General features: G+C 46.3%; 1 protein-coding gene across 1 annotated transcript in view; it reads left to right on the top strand.

Moving 5' to 3' along the window:
- The window catches only part of LOC126424714 (fibrillin-2), a 161,950-nt gene that overhangs the window by 131,689 nt on the left and 11,091 nt on the right, over positions 1 to 19,170 (top strand). Inside the window, exon 5 of the mRNA XM_050087436.1 lies at positions 14,177 to 14,328. Coding sequence (XP_049943393.1) covers positions 14,177 to 14,328 — 152 coding nt within the window. The remainder of the gene's footprint in view (positions 1 to 14,176; positions 14,329 to 19,170) is intronic.

Raw genomic sequence — 19,170 nt, forward strand, 5'->3', positions numbered from 1 at the left:
AATGCCACGCCGAATAACAGCTTGCATAAGGGCCAGAGGTTGACCAACATGTTATTGACTTGCTCAGTTTGTGAAGCTGTTTCTCTTGAGTAAATAATCCAGTTTGGCTGAAACTGTAATGATTCGTTCCCTTGTACATGTACGACACATCTACCGACTTCCGTCCCATTCATATTTTCTTCTAACTTTTATTTTGCTCAAATGCGCTTATCTCATCTGTAATACTGACATTTCTAATTTTAATTAATATTAACTATCTTAGGGAATCAACAAAGTGATTGTTAAGTGAATCACTATTCAGCTATCTCCCAGTTATTATAATGCTGATTATCTAGTTGCCAACTGTCCGTGCAACGACAATTTTTTTAAATTAAGAAAACAAGGCCTGATGTATTCTGTCATTTTTAAAACGATATTTTCGTTTAGAATAGATTACTGCGCATGACACTCATGTTTCACCGCCAGAAGACAACACAGGATGAAATGCCATGCTTAACCCGCAGGACAGGTCAGAGAATGAATTATGGAAAGGGGCTAAAATAAAGGGCTGTCAGTTACACTCGAACATACAACTTTATTGTTTGATCAAACATTACAAGAGCCCAAAAAAAATTTTTTAATCTTTTTTTTTTCAATCTTTGGGACTTAATTACTGGCTGAAAGCCACTTTAATTTAAAAACAACTGAAGGGCAATAACTTAAAATGAAAACATAACCAGAAATTTAAACGGCTAAGCCTTCAGAACCGAAGGCTCACTCGTGTACCCTTGATGACTGCACGACACAAAGCTTTACCCCTCGCCTGGGACCGTCAACACCTACATTGGATTGTTGATGACTGGAAACATGTCGCCTGGTCGGAGGAGTCTCGTTTCAAATTGTATTGAGCAGATGGACGTGTGCTGGTATGGAGACAACCTCTTGAATCTTTGGGCCCTGCTTGTCAGCAGGCGACTGTTGAAGGTGGTGGAGGCTTTGTAATGGTGTGGGGCATGTGCAGTTGGAGTGACATGAGACCCCTGATACGTCTAGATACGACTGACAGGAGACACATATGTAAAGATCCTGCCTGATCACCTGCATCCATTCATATCCATTGTGCATTTTGACTCACTTAGGCAATTCCAGCAGCCAATGCGACACCCCACACGTCCAGAATTGCTACGGAGCGGGTCCAGGAACACTCTTCTGAGTTTAAACACTTCCGCTGGCCACTAGACTCCCTAGACATTGAGCATATCTGGGATGCCTCATATCTACAGCTACACCTACATCCATACTCCGCAAGCCACCTGACGGTGTGTGGCGGAGGGTACTTTGAGTACCTTTATCGGTTCTCCCTTCTATTCCAGTCTCGTATTGTTCGTGGAAAGAAAGATTCTCAGTATGCCTCTGTGGGGCTCTAATCTCTCTGATTTTATCCTCACGGTCTCTTCGCGAGATACACGTAGGAGGGAGCAATATACTGCTTGACTCCTCGGTGAAGGTGTCTTCTCGAAACTTCAACAAAAGCCCATACCGAGCTACTGAGCGTCTCTCCTGCAGAGTCTTCCACTGGAGTTTATCTATCATCTCCGTAACGCTTTCGCGATTACTAAATGATCCTGTAACGAAGCGCGCTGCTCTCCGTTGGATTGTTTCTATCTCTTCTATCAACCCTATCTGGTACGGATCCCACACTGGTGAGCAGCATTGAAGCAATGGGCGAACTAGTGTAGTGTAACCTACTTCCTTTGTTTTCGGATTGCATTTCCTTAGGATTCTTCCAACGAATCTCAGTCTGGCACCTGCTTTACCGACGATCAACTTTATATGATCATTCCATTTTAAATCACCTCTAAAGCGTACTCCCAGACAATTTATGAAATTAACTGCTTCCATTTGCTGACCTGCTATATTGTAGCTAAATGATAAGGGATCTTTCTTTCTATGTCTTCGCAGCACATCACACTTGTCTACATTGCGATTCAATTGCCATTCCCTGCACCATGCGTCAATTCGCTGCAGATCCTTCTGCATTTCAGTACAATTTTCCGTTGTTACAACCTCTCGATATACCACAGCATCATCCGCAAAAAGCCTCAGTGAACTTCCGATGTTATCCACAATTGTGAATAGCAACGGTCCTACGACGCTCCCCTGCGGCGCACCTGAAATTACTCTTACTTCCGAAGACTTCTCTCCATTGAGAATGACATGCTGCGTTCTGTTATCTAGGAACTCTTCAATCCAATCACACATCGTGTTGTTCAGGAGAAATCTGCATCCCACCGTACTCTTACGTATTTATGGACAGTCATTTCCGTCCAGCACAACTTCAGATATTAGTCGAGTCCATGCCATGTCGTGTTGCATGCTCGCGGGGGCCCTACACGATATTTGGCTGGTGTACCAGTTTCTTTCACACGGAAACTTTTGACCGACGCTTATAGAATAGATACAGAGATTATTCTGAATCGTGTCTTATAAACGCATCTCTAACCTTTTGTGCCAGATCGAAGCAGTTGATAGTGGCTCCACAATGGATTACATTCAGAAAGGGAACAAAAGGCTGCAGGCCCATATTTATTGTATTATGGGTATACAAAGCATGCAGTGAATAATAACAACGTAGCTCGTATAATTATTCAAAATGACGACGACCGGTCTCAATCCATGCGTGGCAACGGTGCGTCAAGGTCTGCCGCACGCTCTCTAACATCTCTGATGTATGTCGTACCAGGTGGCAGGCAGCTTGTACCCTAGCAAGCAGATCTTTATCCTCCAAATAACTTCCGGGAATTAAGCCAGGTAACACTTTCAACGACCGTCGATATTTCGGCGGGAGAACACCCCCGCCTCTCCCCCCCCCCCCCCCCCCCCGTTATCAAGGCAAACTGCAACGGACAGGCGACGTCCATATAAATTTAAAACCTCGGTCCTCGGACTGAAGCAGGAAAGATAAAACCCACACTGAACACTAGTGCCACCAAAGATGACCAAAGTCAGGGCTATCGATAGCGAGATACGAACTCGCAGGTGAGGTATCATTGTCTCTGTCCCTCTGTTTTTCGACAAGGGAGAGAGCCGGATTCCAAACAGAGTTTAAACAAAAACCTCCATCCCTGTTAACGAGGTTGCTCGCTAATTTAATCTCAACTACCTCCTTAACAACACTGTCCCAATACCTGGACGTGCATGTCAATATCTCGGTGTTATATAATAACATGGGATGACTAGTATCCGAGCAATGTTCGGCAATACCTGACCTACTTGGCTGCTGTAATCGTGTGTGCCGTTTATGCTCAGTACATCAGTCCTCCAAGGTCCTGATAGTTTGACCAATATATGCCATGCCGTAGCTACAAGGAATGTGATATACACCCGCCTTACGCAGACCAAGATCATCCTTAACAGAACCCAAAAGCTCTCTGATTTTAGATGGAGCTCGTAAAACACATTCCACATCGTATTTCCGTAAAATACGACCGATCTTGTTGGAAGTGTTTCCTACGTAAGGCAAAAAGGCAGTAGGCTTAGGTGTCGACTCAGAATTATCATCAGCCACCCAATATACAGTTGGTTGAGAGCGCAACGCACGTTCAATCTGTCTATCACTCTAACCATTTTGACGAAACGTAACTTCAAGATGGGACAGCTCAGTTGGCAAAGTCTCAGCGTCAGAAACGACATGTGCCCTGTGTACCAAGGTACGAAGTACCCCTTCACGCTGAGCCGGATGGTGACAACTATTAGCCTGTAAGTACAAGTCGGTGTGAGTACGTTTCGTGTAGACTCCATGTCAAAGTCTGCGATCCATTCCGGATATTCTAATTTTCGTCCCTGCGATCCTATTTTTTTCATAAATTCATCAGTAGCGGGTTTTAAATCGATAAATAGTTCGAGGCAGGCCCTTAACTTCACCAGTGTACTTCGCAGTAATATACATTCCTGGAAATGGAAAAAAGAACACATTGACACCGGTGTGTCAGACCCACCATACTTGCTCCGGACACTGCGAGAGGGCTGTACAAGCAATGATCACACGCACGGCACAGCGGACACACCAGGAACCGCGGTGTTGGCCGTCGAATGGCGCTAGCTGCGCAGCATTTGTGCACCGCCGCCGTCAGTGTCAGCCAGTTTGCCGTGGCATACGGAGCTCCATCGCAGTCTTTAACACTGGTAGCATGCCGCGACAGCGTGGACGTGAACCGTATGTGCAGTTGACGGACTTTGAGCGAGGGCGTATAGTGGGCATGCGGGAGGCCGGGTGGACGTACCGCCGAATTGCTCAACACGTGGGGCGTGAGGTCTCCACAGTACATCGATGTTGTCGCCAGTGGTCGGCGGAAGGTGCACATGCCCGTCGACCTGGGACCGGACCGCAGCGACGCACGGATGCACGCCAAGACCGTAGGATCCTACGCAGTGCCGTAGGGGACCGCACCGCCACTTCCCAGCAAATTAGGGACACTGTTCCTCCTGGGGTATCGGCGAGGACCATTCGCAACCGTCTCCATGAGCTGGGCTACGGTTCCGCACACCGTTAGGCCGTCTTCCGCTCACGCCCCAACATCGTGCAGCCCGCCTCCAGTGGTGTCGCGACAGGCGTGAATGGAGGGACGAATGGAGACGTGTCGTCTTCAGCGATGAGAGTCGCTTCTGCCTTGGTGCCAATGATGGTCGTATGCGTGTTTGGCGCCGTGCAGGTGAGCGCCACAATCAGGACTGCATACGACCTAGGCACACAGGGCCAACACCCGGCATCATGGTGTGGGGAGCGATCTCCTACACTGGCCGTACACCACTGGTGATCGTCGAGGGGACACTGAATAGTGCACGGTACATCCAAACCGTCATCGAACCCATCGTTCTACCATTCCTAGACCGGCAAGGGAACTTGCTGTTCCAACAGGACAATGCACGTCCGCATGTATCCCGTGCCACCCAATGTGCTCTAGAAGGTGTAAGTCAACTACCCTGGCCAGCAAGATCTCCGGATCTGTCCCCCATTGAGCATGTTTGGGACTGGATGAAGCGTCGTCTCACGCGGTCTGCACGTCCAGCACGAACGCTGGTCCAACTGAGGCGCCAGGTGGAAATGGCATAGCAAGCCGCTCCACAGGACTACATCCAGCATCTCTACGATCGTCTCCATGGGAGAATAGCAGCCTGCATTGCTGCGAAAGGTGGATATACACTGTACTAGTGCCGACATTGTGCATGCTCTGTTGCCTGTGTCTATGTGCCTGTGGTTCTGTCAGTGTGATCATGTGATGTATCTGACCCCAGGAATGTGTCAATAAAGTTTCCCCTTCCTGGGACAATGAATTCACGGTGTTCTTATTTCAATTTCCAGGAGTGTATAAAGTCTCCAAACTCTTCGTTCAAATCCATCTAAAACTTTCGGAAATCACAGTAGAATAATGCGGGCACCTGCAGAAACTTTACTATTCGCACCATGAGATTCTACACGAGCTCCCGACCTCCAAATTTGACACAAAGTGCTTCCTTATACACAGCACAATGAATCCCGTCTGTCTATCCTTGTAATTTTCTGCTCTTTCATTGTCAACTAAATCTTCAAATTCTTCCTGCGCCGTATAACAATGTCATTTTATAGCAAACTTACAGTTCACGTCGATGGTGCGACAGCATAATACATACATAAGAAAAAGTTTTGCATCACTACAGTTCCCGGAACTCCTGAAGATAGACGTTGACTGTGGATATAGTGTCACAGACACAGTCCCTTTGACTGTTCAGAGGTGTCACTAAACCCGCCCAAACATGTTAACAATCATGCATGATCAGCGCCTATTACACGGACGGGGTCCGACAGCTGATCAGTTCCAGTCTTCCACCAGGAAGGAGGTACACGGGTCGTGTTCTCTGTGGTTCAACCATGCCTAGACCGCTGTTCGTTCGCGTCCGCATTGTTACTTTGTGCCACGAAGGACTCTCAACAAGGGAAGTGTCCAGGCGCCTCGGAGTGACATGGAGGATATAGAGAGAGACGGGAACCGTCGATGACATGCCTCGCTCAGGACGCCCGAGGGCTACTAATGCAGTGGATGACCGCTACCTACGGATTATGACTCGGAGGAACCCCGACAGTAACGCCACCATGTTGAATAATACTTTTCGTGCAGCCGCAGGACATCGTGTTACGACTCAAACTGTGCGCAATAGGCTGCATGATGCGCAACTTTACTCCCGATGTCCATGGAGAGGTCATTTTTGGTACCACGACACCATGCAGCGCGGTACAGATGGGCCCAACAACATGCCGAATGGACCGCTGAGGATTGGCATCAAGTTCTTCTCACCGATGAGTGTCGCATATTCCTTCAACCAGACAATCGCCGAAGACGTGTTTGGAGACAACCCAGTCAGGCTGAACGCCTTAGACACACTGTCCAGCGACTGCAGCAAGGTGGAGGTTACCTGCTGTTTGGGGGTGGCATTGTGTGAGGCCAACGTACGCCGCTGGTGGTCATGGAAGGCGCCGTAACGGCTGTACGATGCGTGAATGCCATCCCCCGACCGATAGTGCAACCATATCAGCAGCATATTGGCGAGGCATTCGTCTCCATGGACGACAATTCGCGTCCCCATCGTGCACATTTTGCGAATGACTTCCTTCAGGATAACGAAATCCGTCGGCTAGAGTGGCCAGCATGTTCTCCAGACATGAACCCTATCGAACATGCCTGGGAAAGATTGAAAAGGGTTGTTTATGGACGACGTGACCCACCAACGACTCTGAGGGATCTACGCCGAATCGCCTTTGAGGAGTGGGACAATCGGGACCAACAATGCCTTGATGAACTTGTGGATAGTATGCCACGACGAATGCAGGCATGCATCAATGCAAGAGGACGTGTTACTGGGTATTAGAGATACCGGTGTGTACAGCAATCTGGACCACCACCTCTGAAGGTCTCGCTGTATGGTAGTAAAGCATGCAGTATGTGGTTTTCATGCGCAATAAAAAGTTTGGAAATGATGTTTATGTTGGTCGATATTCCAATTTTCTGTAGAGGTTCCGGAACTCTCAGAACCTTGGTGATGCGAGACTTTTTTTGATGTGTGTGTGTTTATTTTTATTCTAGGTACCTTGCAAAGTGTAAAGCAAAAATCTGAGGGAGTCTTAGAATTGTTCAAACTTTCTTCGATGTCTACGTTTAACTGGTGAGAAATAACAATAAAAACCGAAACACAGTTAATTCGGTAACCGGTTATATTGAGTGTTTTAACAATCAGATAATTATTTTAACCCCCCATGAACCACGGACCTTGGCGTTGGTGGAGCGGCTTGCGTGCCTCATCGATACAGATAGCCGTACCGTAGGTGCAACCACAATGGAGGGGTATATGTTGAGAGGCCAGACAAACGTGTGGTTCCTGAAGAGGGGCAGCAGCCTTTTCAGTAGTTGCAGGGGCAACAGTCTCGATGATTGACTGATCTGGCCTTGTAACACTAACCAAAATAGCCTTGCTGTTCTGGAACTGCGAACGGCTGAAAGCCGTAATTTTTCCCGAGGGCATGCAGCTTTACTGTATGATTAAATGATGATGGCGTCCTCTTGGGTAAAATATTCCGGAGGTAAAACAGTCCCCCATTCGGATCTCCGAGCGGGGACTACTCAGGAGGACGTTATCAGGAGAAAGAAAACTGGCGTTCTACGGATCGGAGCATGGAATGTCAGATTCCTTAATCGGGCAGGTATGTTAGAAAATTTTAAAAGGGAAATGGATAGGTTAAAGTTAGATATAGTGGGAATTAGTGAAGTTCGGTGGCAGGAGGAGCAAGACTTTTGGTCAGGTGAATACAGGGTTATAAATACAAAATGAAATAGGGCGAATGCAGGAGTAGGTTTAATAATGAATAAAAAATAAGGAGTACGGTTAAGCTGCTACAAACAGCATAGTGAACGCATTATTGTGGCCAAGATAGACACGAAGTCCACGCCTACTACAGTAGTACAAGTTTATATGCCATCTAGCTTTGGAGATGACGAAGAAATTGATGAAATGTATGAGGAGATAAAAGAAAGTATTCAAATAGTGAAGGGAGACGAAAATTTAACAGTCATGGGTGACTGGAATTCAAGCATAGGAAAAGGGAGAGAAGGAAACATAGTAGGTGAATATGGATTGGGGCTAAGAAATGAAAGAGGAAGCCGTCTGGTAGAATTTTGCGCAGAGCATAACTTAATCATAGCTAACACTTGGTTTAAGAATCATGAAAGAAGGTTGTATACATGGAAGAACCCTGGAGATACTAAAAGGTATCAGATAGATTATATAATGGTAAGACAGAGATTTAGGAACCAGGTTTTAAATGTAAGACCTGTAGATTAAAACTGAAGAAACTGCAAAAAGGTGGGAATTTAAGGAGATGGAACCTGGATAAACTGAAAGAACCAGAGGTTGTACAGAGTTTCAGGGAGAGCATAAGGGAACAACTGACAGGAGTGGGGGAAAGAAATACAGTAGAAGAAGAATGGGTAACTTTGAGGGATAAAATAGTGAAGGCAGCAGAGGATCAAACAGGTAAAAAAACGAGAGTTAGTAGAAACCCTTGGGTAACAGAAGAAATATTGAATTTAATTGATGAATGGAGAAAATATACACTCCTGGAAATGGAAAAAAGAACACATTGACACCGGTGTGTCAGACCCACCATACTTGCTTCGGACACTGCGAGAGGGCTGTACAAGCAATGATCACACGCACGGCACAGCGGACACACCAGAAACCGCGGTGTTGGCCGTCGAATGGCGCTAGCTGCGCAGCATTTGTGCGCCGCCGCCGTCAGTGTCAGCCAGTTTGCCGTGGCATACGGAGCTCCATCGCAGTCTTTAACACTGGTAGCATGTCGCGACAGCGTGGACGTGAACCGTATGTGCAGTTGACGGACTTTGAGCGAGGGCGTATAGTGGGCATGCGGGAGGCCGGGTGGACGTACCGCCGAATTGCTCAACACGTGGGGCGTGAGGTCTCCACAGTACATCGATGTTGTCGCCAGTGGTCGGCGGAAGGTGCACGTGCCCGTCGACCTGGGACCGAACCGCAGCGACGCACGGATGCACGCCAAGACCGTAGGATCCTACGCAGTGCCGTAGGGGACCGCACCGCCACTTCCCAGCAAATTAGGGACACTGTTGCTCCTGGGGTATCGGCGAGGACCATTCGCAACCGTCTCCATGAAGCTGGGCTACGGTCCCACACACCGTTAGGCCGTCTTCTGCTCACGCCCCAACATCGTGCAGCCCGCCTCCAGTGGTGTCGCGACAGGCGTGAATGGAGGGACGAATGGAGACGTGTCGTCTTCAGCGATGAGAGTCGCTTCTGCCTTGGTGCCAATGATGGTCGTATGCGTGTTTGGCGCCGTGCAGGTGAGCGCCACAATCAGGACTGCATACGACCGAGGCACACAGGGCCAACACCCGGCATCATGGTGTGGGGAGCGATCTCCTACACTGGCCGTACACCACTGGTGATCGTCGAGGGGACACTGAATAGTGCACGGTACATCCAAACCGTCATCGAACCCATCGTTCTACCATTCCTAGACCGGCAAGGGAACTTGCTGTTCCAACAGGACAATGCACGTCCGCATGTATCCCGTGCCACCCAACGTGCTCTAGAAGGTGTAAGTCAACTACCCTGGCCAGCAAGATCTCCGGATCTGTCCCCCATTGAGCATGTTTGGGACTGGATGAAGCGTCGTCTCACGCGGTCTGCACGTCCAGCACGAACGCTGGTCCAACTGAGGCGCCAGATGGAAATGGCTTGGCAAGCCGTTCCACAGGACTACATCCAGCATCTCTACGATCGTCTCCATGGGAGAATAGCAGCCTGCATTGCTGCGAAAGGTGGATATACACTGTACTAGTGCCGACATTGTGCATGCTCTGTTGCCTGTGTCTATGTGCCTGTGGTTCTGTCAGTGTGATCATGTGATGTATCTGACCCCAGGAATGTGCCAATAAAGTTTCCCCTTCTTGGGACAATGAATTCACGGTGTTCTTATTTCAATTTCCAGGAGTGTATAAATGCAGTAAATGAAGCTGGCAAAAAGGAATACAAAAGTCTCAAAAATGAGATCGACAGGAAGTGCAAAATGGCTAAGCAGGGATGGCTAGAGGACAAATGTAAGATTGTAGAGGCTTATCTCACTAGGGGTAAGATAGATACTGCCTACAGGAAAATTAAAGAGACCTTTGGAGATAAGAGAACCACTTGCATGAACATCAAGAGCTAAGATGGAAACCCAGTTCTAAGCAAAGAAGAGAAAGCAGAAAGGTGGAAGCAGTATGTAGAACGTCTATACAAGGGCAAGATGTATGAAACAGGCGAAATACCCTCAGACTTCAAGAAGAATATAATAATTCCAATCCCAAAGAAAGCAGGTGTTGACAGATGTGAAAATTACCGAACTATCAGTTTAATAAGTCACAACTGCAAAATACTAACGCGAATTCTTGACAGACAAATGGAAAAACTGATAGAAGCCGACCTCGGGGAAGATCAGTTTGGATTCCGTAGAAATGTTGGAACACGTGAGGCAATACTGACCCTACGACTTATCTTAGAAGAAACATTAAGGCAAGGCAAACCTACGTTTCTAGCATTTGTAGACTTAGAGAAAGCTTTTGACAATGTTGATTGGAATACTCTCTTTCAAATTCTGAAAGTGGCAGGGGTAAAATACAGGGAGCAAAAGGCTATTTACAATTTGTACAGAAAGCAGATGGCAGTTATAAGAGTCGAGGGGTATGAAAGGGAAGCAGTGGTTGGGAACGGAGTGAGACAGGGTTGTAGCCTCTCCCCGATGTTATTCAATCTGTATATTGAGCAATCAATAAAGGAAACAAAAGAAAAGTTCGGAGTAGGAATTAAAATGCGTGGAGAAGAAATATAAACTTTGAGGTTCGCCGATGACATTGTAATTCTGTCAGAGACAGCAAAGGACTTGGAAGAGCAGTTCAATGGAATGGACAGTGTCTTGAAAGCAGGATATAAGATGAACGTCAACAAAAGCAAAACGAAGATAATGGCATGTAGTCGAAATAAGGCGGGTGATGCTGAGGGAATTAGATTACGAAAAGAGACACTTAAAGTAGTAAAGGAGTTTTGCTATTTGGGGAGCAAAATAACTGATGATGGTCGAAGTAGAGAGGATATAAAATGTAGACTGGCAATGGCAAGGAAAGCGTTTGAAGAAGAGAAATTTGTTAACATCGAGTGTAGATGTAAGTGTCAGGAAGTGGTTTCTGAACGTATTTGTATGGAGTGTAGCCATGTATGGAAGTGAAACTTGGACGATAAATAGTTTAGACAAGAAGAGAATGGAAGCTTTCGAAATGTGGTTCTACAGAAGAATGCTGAAGATTAGATGGGTAGATCACATAACTAATGAGGAGGTATTGAATAGTGTTGGGGAGAAGAGGAGCTTGTGGCACAACTTGACTAGAAGAAGGGATCGGTTGGTAGGACATGTTCTGAGACATCGAGGGATCACGAATTTAGTATTGGAGGGCAGCGTGGAGGGTAAAAATCGTAGGGGGAGAACAAGAGATGAATACACTAAGCAGATTCAGAAGGATGCAGGCTGCAGTAGGTACTGGGAGATGAAGAAGCTTGCACAGGATAGAGTATCATGGAGAGCTGCATCAAACCAGTCTCTGGACTGAAGACCACAACAACAACAACAACAACTATTTTAGATTAATCCACTTCACTCGTACCAATATTTATCCAAACCACGACCGGTTTCGAGATGTTAAAATCCCAACTTCTACTGTATGAAATTATTGTATTTGGCAATACACAACATTCGTTCAGGGGAGTCAGTGCAAGAATTTTGATCATTGCATGTTGGCAGAAACTGTCAGTGAACCGGCTTAGTCAGCGATGATATAGAAAATCTGGACTTTTTAAATGTTGGCGAAGTTTTCAATAAGGATAACGGTACCTCTTAACTTTTATTGTACGATGCCTCTTATGGTAAGGACTGATGGATGTGGCAAATTGGATCAAAATGAAACTACTTTATGTGTGGTGTTTGTGAATCTGTGAAAGTTGTTGGTGATTTGACTGTATATTGTCATAAATAAAAACCCTGACCCCACCAAAAAATTAAAAAATAATAATCTACACATTGATCTTGCCGAGATTTTGGTGTTGTAGCTCTTTGGAGCAGCCTGTGTGAGACACCTCTGTGCATATGACTCACGCCGTGGGGGGGCGGGGGGTAGCTGCACGGTCTCAGGCACCTTGCCACAGTTCGCGCAACTCCCCCCACGTTGGTTCGAGTCCTCCTTCGGGCATGGGTGTGTGTGTTGTCCTTAGTAAGTTAGGTTAAGTAGATGACCTCAGCAGTTTGGTCCCATAGGAACTTACCACCACCACCATTACCCCACCACTACCACCACCACCACCACCATGTGAGTTGCAGAGCTGTATTCTGAAGTGCAGCTGTGCCGGTTGCTTGTGTGCCTTGACTGCAGTCCATGTTTTCCTGTATCGCTGCTGATACCGCAAGTTCACTCACACTTACACCGTTGGTGCCTGCACCGTGCCACGCTTCGAGACCTCAGTAGCGGTTAGCATTCCTGCCGTGTGGCTGTCTGGCGCTAGGCAGTTTCCGCCAACATGAAAGGACTGGAAGTCTCGCACTGACTGGTCCGACCACATGTTATTTGTTACCAAATACAATAGTTTCATACACCTGAAGATGGGATTCTAAAATCTCGACACCGGTCGTGGTTTGGATAAGTATGAGTACAACTGAAGCGGATCCCTCTAAATCAATTATCATACCTCTCACAACGAGGGGTCCCCAGCAGTGTGATCAACTGAAACTATCTGTACAGTTATGTCGATTAAGATTTGCTAGTACCTGATGATAAAAGGTTTTCCTAATTTATGTGACACTCAGTAGTGTCTAAAGAAACTGCAACAGATAGACTTGTTGTATGGTGTAATGGAGTGATGTAATGGGCAGGATAGTAGTTTCATGTGTAGGAGATTGAGGGTCCACATCTTGCCAGGTGCATGAAGTTTTCTTGATTTTTTAAATCTTTATCGAAATGAATTGGATCATCATTTTTATTCAGTTTATTTCTTTTAACCTAAATTTTTGTTTCCGCTTCTTTCTCATATCATTATAATTGTAATATTAACTTCTTCATTTGCTCTCATTTTTCTTCCTATCATTCTTTTTCCACTTGAAATATCTTTTCATTTGTTTTAATTAATTTTATGTATTAATTTCGATTTAATTTCTTGTCTTTTATCACCCTGTGTTTTCGTCCACATTATTGTGTTCATTATATCTATTTCTCATTTTGCTTCAGTTTCGTTATACTTATACTTTCATTTAAATCGTCATCTGTGCTATTTTTTCCATTGTGCAATCGGCATTTAGGTAATGTTTTAAATTTTGTATGAGAAACACAATGCAAAAAAATTCCACATCTGATAATGAAAAGTACATTTCTCACACTACTGTACAGTCAGTATAAATATATTATTTGGTCTTTTGTTTTTTAACTGATAGATCAGAATTTTCAAATAATTGAATATTATAATAGATAAATATAATTAAGTTCATATTCACAGTAATTCCAATTGGAAAAAGAATGATATAAAGAAAAAATGAAATTAAACAAGTTGATAATGCAAAAAATAATATGACAAAGGAATAATGCAAAAAATTAAATTTAAACCAATTAATTGAGTAAAACCAATGATCAAAGTCAATTCAATAAAGATTCAAAATAAAAAAGCATATTGTACCTAACAAAACTCGAACTCACATTCTCTTGCATGTGGAGCTATTATACAATCCATCATGCAACAAGACCATGTAATTCAGCTTTTTTTAACGCTATTGAGCATAACACAAAATTCTGAAATTTTTTCATCATTTACTGACAACCAAGGGCCCAATAGGGTGAATGGTAGCAGGGTGTGATACTTGGCATCTTAACCTACATCACAGTGTATTTGGTTTCAAAAAGTCGATCCCACTGCTGGGGACCTCTCGTCAGTTGGAGATGTCCTACATACGAATGCTTGCCCTTTAAGAGTCATGTCAAACTGCAAATGAAAATATCCAGTCGAAGCGAAAATTGTTTGTTTCAGCGATACCTGCCATCACAATATTCTGTTGTTGCAGGGCGAGTTCCGGGCTGATGAGCCCTGCAGCGTGGGTGGGCGTGGCCGTCTTCTTGGGCGTGCTGCTATTGGGCAGCTCCGTGCTGGTGGTGGTCGCCATCTGCCGACGGAGGCGCCTCTACAGGCCAATCGCCAAAGCGTCGCAGCCTGCCAGTGAGTAATCACACATGTCCTGACCCTGCCCATCTGCAGGATGATTCAGCAGGAGTGTCACATAATTTGTGAGGTGACTCTACATGTGAAAATAAACCAAAATATTCCTATGAAGATGTGTCAGATTTTCGATCATTGTAGGACTGGAGCGGGTTCAAGACTACACACAATCATGAATGTTTATGAGGACAAGGGTGGTTGCGTAGGCACTGTGGTGGACAGAATAATGGTGTGGCAGATGACTCATTCATCCTACAAGAGGTGTTCAAAAAGTCCCTCACTCATCTTAATGCACTCAGCAATGCCTCAGAGGGTGTGTTGTGCTGCACATCGAACACCATGTCGGCAGGCTTCAATGTGGGCAACAAGTTCTTCACATGTATCCACCCATGCAGCATATATTTGTATTATTGTTTTTATTTGCTATTTTATTTGAGTCCAACAGAATGTTGGACATGAATACAGCACAGCATTATACTGTTTAAGAGGGGGGAAAGTCTACATAGAATGTCTACGTAAGGAAAAATAACAAAAAAGTCTACGTACTATCATCTGGCAATCTGGTTCACAGATATTGTTCATCCGAAATCCAGACTACTGGTCCATAGCACTACTATGGACTACACTGTTATACAGCACTACACTACATTACACTATACTACTGTGCTTGGTATCAGAACCAAGCTGGATTTCTCATTTGCCGAGATGGTTAGTCAGTGGCACAGTGAGACACAACTCAGGATTCACACATGCTGCACTTCTGTGGCACCCAAAGTGTGGAGATTGGGGGATGGCTGCCACGGTCTCAGGAAATCCTTCCTGGTCCTCCCCGAGGCCCATCTCCACACTGCTTCAGGAAGGTTGACGTAGCTGTGCTGTGGCGCGTACCGTTATCATGATGTACGGCCTCTTCTTGCTTGCATCTCAGCCATGTAGGCTTGCAGTTCATAGGTTGATATTTTAGCTGTCAGTGTGCTCAGCTTATTGCACAGTTCCTCATATTATATTACAGACTTTTGCATTTCCAAATGCGTTCCTGTCCTGGTCTGTAACATGTCGTCTAACGGACACCAGACAATGTGATCCAGGGTGCCGATTCGTCCACATTCACAAGTGTCTGTGATGCACTGTTGTATTCATAGTAAGGAGCTGGGAAATCGGCCATGTCCTGACAGGTGGTGTGTAGCTCGCTTGGTCGGTAGGAAGTATGTCATTCTTGTTCTTTCTTTTATGCTAGAAAGCATGTGGTGCGGTCTCCTCGCTGTTTCTGCCCTGTCCCAGATTTCTTGCCCTTCTGTATCAATGCTTGCCTTTATTTCCTAATTCAATACGGTTCTTGTGCCCATTATCTCCTTCATTGTATCATAATTGCGCTTTTTGAGCCAATATTGTGCACCTCTCTTTCTTACTGCTGGATCTAGCGGCTGCAATCCTAACATCACCAGCAGCGTCTGAGTTGGTGTTGAGTATACAGCTGTGTGCTCGCTATAGAGCCCCTGCTGTTCTACAAGCCCAAACGCTCGACCCTTAGCCCACAATAGCGAGTAAGACTCCATTGTTGTGTGTTCTTATTGCACCTCGTGGCAGCTGAAAACTTCTTTGGTCAGTTGCCAGCTATTTTATTTAGGATTTTAATGCCTCTCTGGCAGACGATTTCTACATGTGCGTGAACGTTTTGTTTTTCGTCGATGTAAATTCCAAGATACCTATATACAGCCTTTCTTTTCACAGGTTGCTCATTTATTCTGATTGTGGGATATCTCGTTCTCGATTATCTATCTTTTGGTAACATATAAATTCTTTTGTGCACTGCTATCATTAGTTTGTTTTTTATGCAGCAGTAACTTAGTCTTCGAACGAGTGCCCTGCTGTTTTCCTCTAACTTAGTCCTGGCATTAGCAGATACTATAATTAGCGGATCGTCAGCATGGGTGATGCATTCTCTAGTGTTTGTTAATCCCCCTTTAATCAGTCCCATAAACAGTAGTCTAATGGGGTTAGGTCGGATGATGTTTCAGGCCAGTTAGTCAGTCGTGGACAATCGACCGCTGAGGAAATATGTTTTCAGATACTGATATACTTGTCTGTTACAGTTAATTGGTGATCCATCGTGTTGCATGTACATTTGCCGTCATTGCTCAAATATCACATCTTCCAAAAGTCCTGGTAGGTCTTCTATCAGGAAATGTGTGTATGCTGCGGCTGTCATGCTATTTGGCAGGAACACAGACGCTACCACCAGGTCATCAGTCGTACCACACCAGACGTCGACTGAGAACCTGACTTGGAATGTTGTTCCTCTGGTGTTAAAAAAAAATGGCTCAGAGCACTATCGGTTTAACATCTGAGGTCGTCAGTCCCCTAGAACTTAGAACTACTTAAACCTGACTAACCTTAGGACATCACACACACCCATGTCCAAGGCAGGATTCGAACCTGCGACCGTAGCGGTCGCACGGTTCCAGACTGAAGCGCCTAGAACCGCTCGGCCACACTGGCTGGCTCTCTGGTGTCATGTAGGTTCTCCATCACCCATGCATGAGAACTGCAGTTGTTCATGGTACGACCACGTGCAAATGTAGCCTCATCTATAAATAAAGTGTATTGCACGATGTCTCCATGTACAGCCAATCATTAACAAAAATTGTGACTGCTTAGTAACTGTACAGGGAATGATTACAAGCTCTCAATTACAAGCACTCGCATTTTTAGACTATTGATCTGATAGCTAATGTGCCATGTACTGGTACTGGGGCTCCATTGTACCATTACAAAAAAGTGGTTCCCTTCCTCAACTGATTGGACAACCTCACATTCCCAAGTTACGTGTAAACCGGGTCGTGTTCTAGATTCACATAATGCTTGAAAAACCCTCGGAAATAACCTGGCACATGGTGTTTGTCAGTCAGGAAAACATCTCTGGTTTTCTGTCAATCCGCATGGGCACTGCCATTAGAGAACCTGTACACAAACGACATGTCTGCATATTCTGCACAGATGAACTTATACAACATCTTGGTAGTCGTGGGCACAATGGCCTTACTCAATTAAACAACACTCAAGAATGACACTTACACGGGCTCACGAGTGCTCACTGATTCAACTGACGATTGAACACTGGGTACACTTGCAGCTGTTGCCTCAGTGTGGCATAACAGTGCTGCCATCTGTTACAGAACCCGCACACCTCTTGTAGGATGGGTGAGTCATCTGTCCCACCATTATTCTGTCGACCACAGAGCTGACACAACATTTCAGTAGGTAATATTCACACTTGTCTTCATATTCATTCATGGATGTGTGGAGTCTACAACCCACTCCAGTTCTGTAATGATCGAAAGTCAGGTACATGTTCATAGGACTTTTTCGGTTTTTTTTTTATATGTAGAATCGCCTCAAAAATATGTGACATTCCTCCTGAACAGCCCTGTATACTAGGTGAGACTGGGGCTAACGGTTGTACAGGGCAATCTTTTACATACACTCCTGGAAATGGAAAAAAGAACACATTGACACCGGTGTGTCAGACCCACCATACTTGCTCCGGACACTGCGAGAGGGCTGTACAAGCAATGATCACACGCACGGCACAGCGGACACACCAGGAACCGCGGTGTTGGCCGTCGAATGGCGCTAGCTGCGCAGCATTTGTGCACCGCCGCCGTCAGTGTCAGCCAGTTTGCCGTGGCATACGGAGCTCCATCGCAGTCTTTAACACTGGTAGCATGCCGCGACAGCGTGGCCGTGAACCGTATGTGCAGTTGACGGACTTTGAGCGAGGGCGTATAGTGGGCATGCGGGAGGCCGGGTGGACGTACCGCCGAATTGCTCAACACGTGGGGCGTGAGGTCTCCACAGTACATCGATGTTGTCGCCAGTGGTCGGCGGAAGGTGCACGTGCCCGTCGACCTGGGACCGGACCGCAGCGACGCACGGATGCACGCCAAGACCGTAGGATCCTACGCAGTGCCGTAGGGGACCGCACCGCCACTTCCCAGCAAATTAGGGACACTGTTGCTCCTGGGGTATCGGCGAGGACCATTCCCAACCGTCTCCATGAAGCTGGACTACGGTCCCGCACACCGTTAGGCCGTCTTCCGCTCACGCCCCAACATCGTGCAGCCCGCCTCCAGTGGTGTCGCGACAGGCGTGAATGGAGGGACGAATGGAGACGTGTCATCTTCAGCGATGAGAGTCGCTTCTGCCTTGGTGCCAATGATGGTCGTATGCGTGTTTGGCGCCGTGCAGGTGAGCGCCACAATCAGGACTGCATACGACCGAGGCACTCAGGGCCAACACCCGGCATCATGGTGTGGGGAGCGATCTCCTACACTGGCCGTACACCACTGGTGATCGTCGAGGGGACACTGAATAGTGCACGGTACATCCAAACCGTCATCGAACCCATCGTTCTACCATTTCTAGACCGGCAAGGGAATTTGCTGTTCCAACAGGACAATGCACGTCCGCATGTATCCCGTGCCACCCAATGTGCTCTAGAAGGTGTAAGTCAACTACCCTGGCCAGCAAGATCTCCGGATCTGTCCCCCATTGAGCATGTTTGGGACTGGATGAAGCGTCGTCTCACGCGGTCTGCACGTCCAGGACGAACGCTGGTCCAACTGAGGCGCCAGGTGGAAATGGCATGGCAAGCCGTTCCACAGGACTACATCCAGCATCTCTATGATCGTCTCCATGGGAGAATAGCAGCCTGCATTGCTGCGAAAGGTGGATATACACTGTACTAGTGCCGACATTGTGCATGCTCTGTTGCCTGTGTCTATGTGCCTGTGGTTCTGTCAGTGTGATCATGTGATGTATCTGACCCCAGGAATGTGTCAA

This window comes from Schistocerca serialis, chromosome 10, assembly GCF_023864345.2.
Source record: "Schistocerca serialis cubense isolate TAMUIC-IGC-003099 chromosome 10, iqSchSeri2.2, whole genome shotgun sequence".
In the NCBI taxonomy this organism is placed as follows: domain Eukaryota; kingdom Metazoa; phylum Arthropoda; class Insecta; order Orthoptera; family Acrididae; genus Schistocerca; species Schistocerca serialis.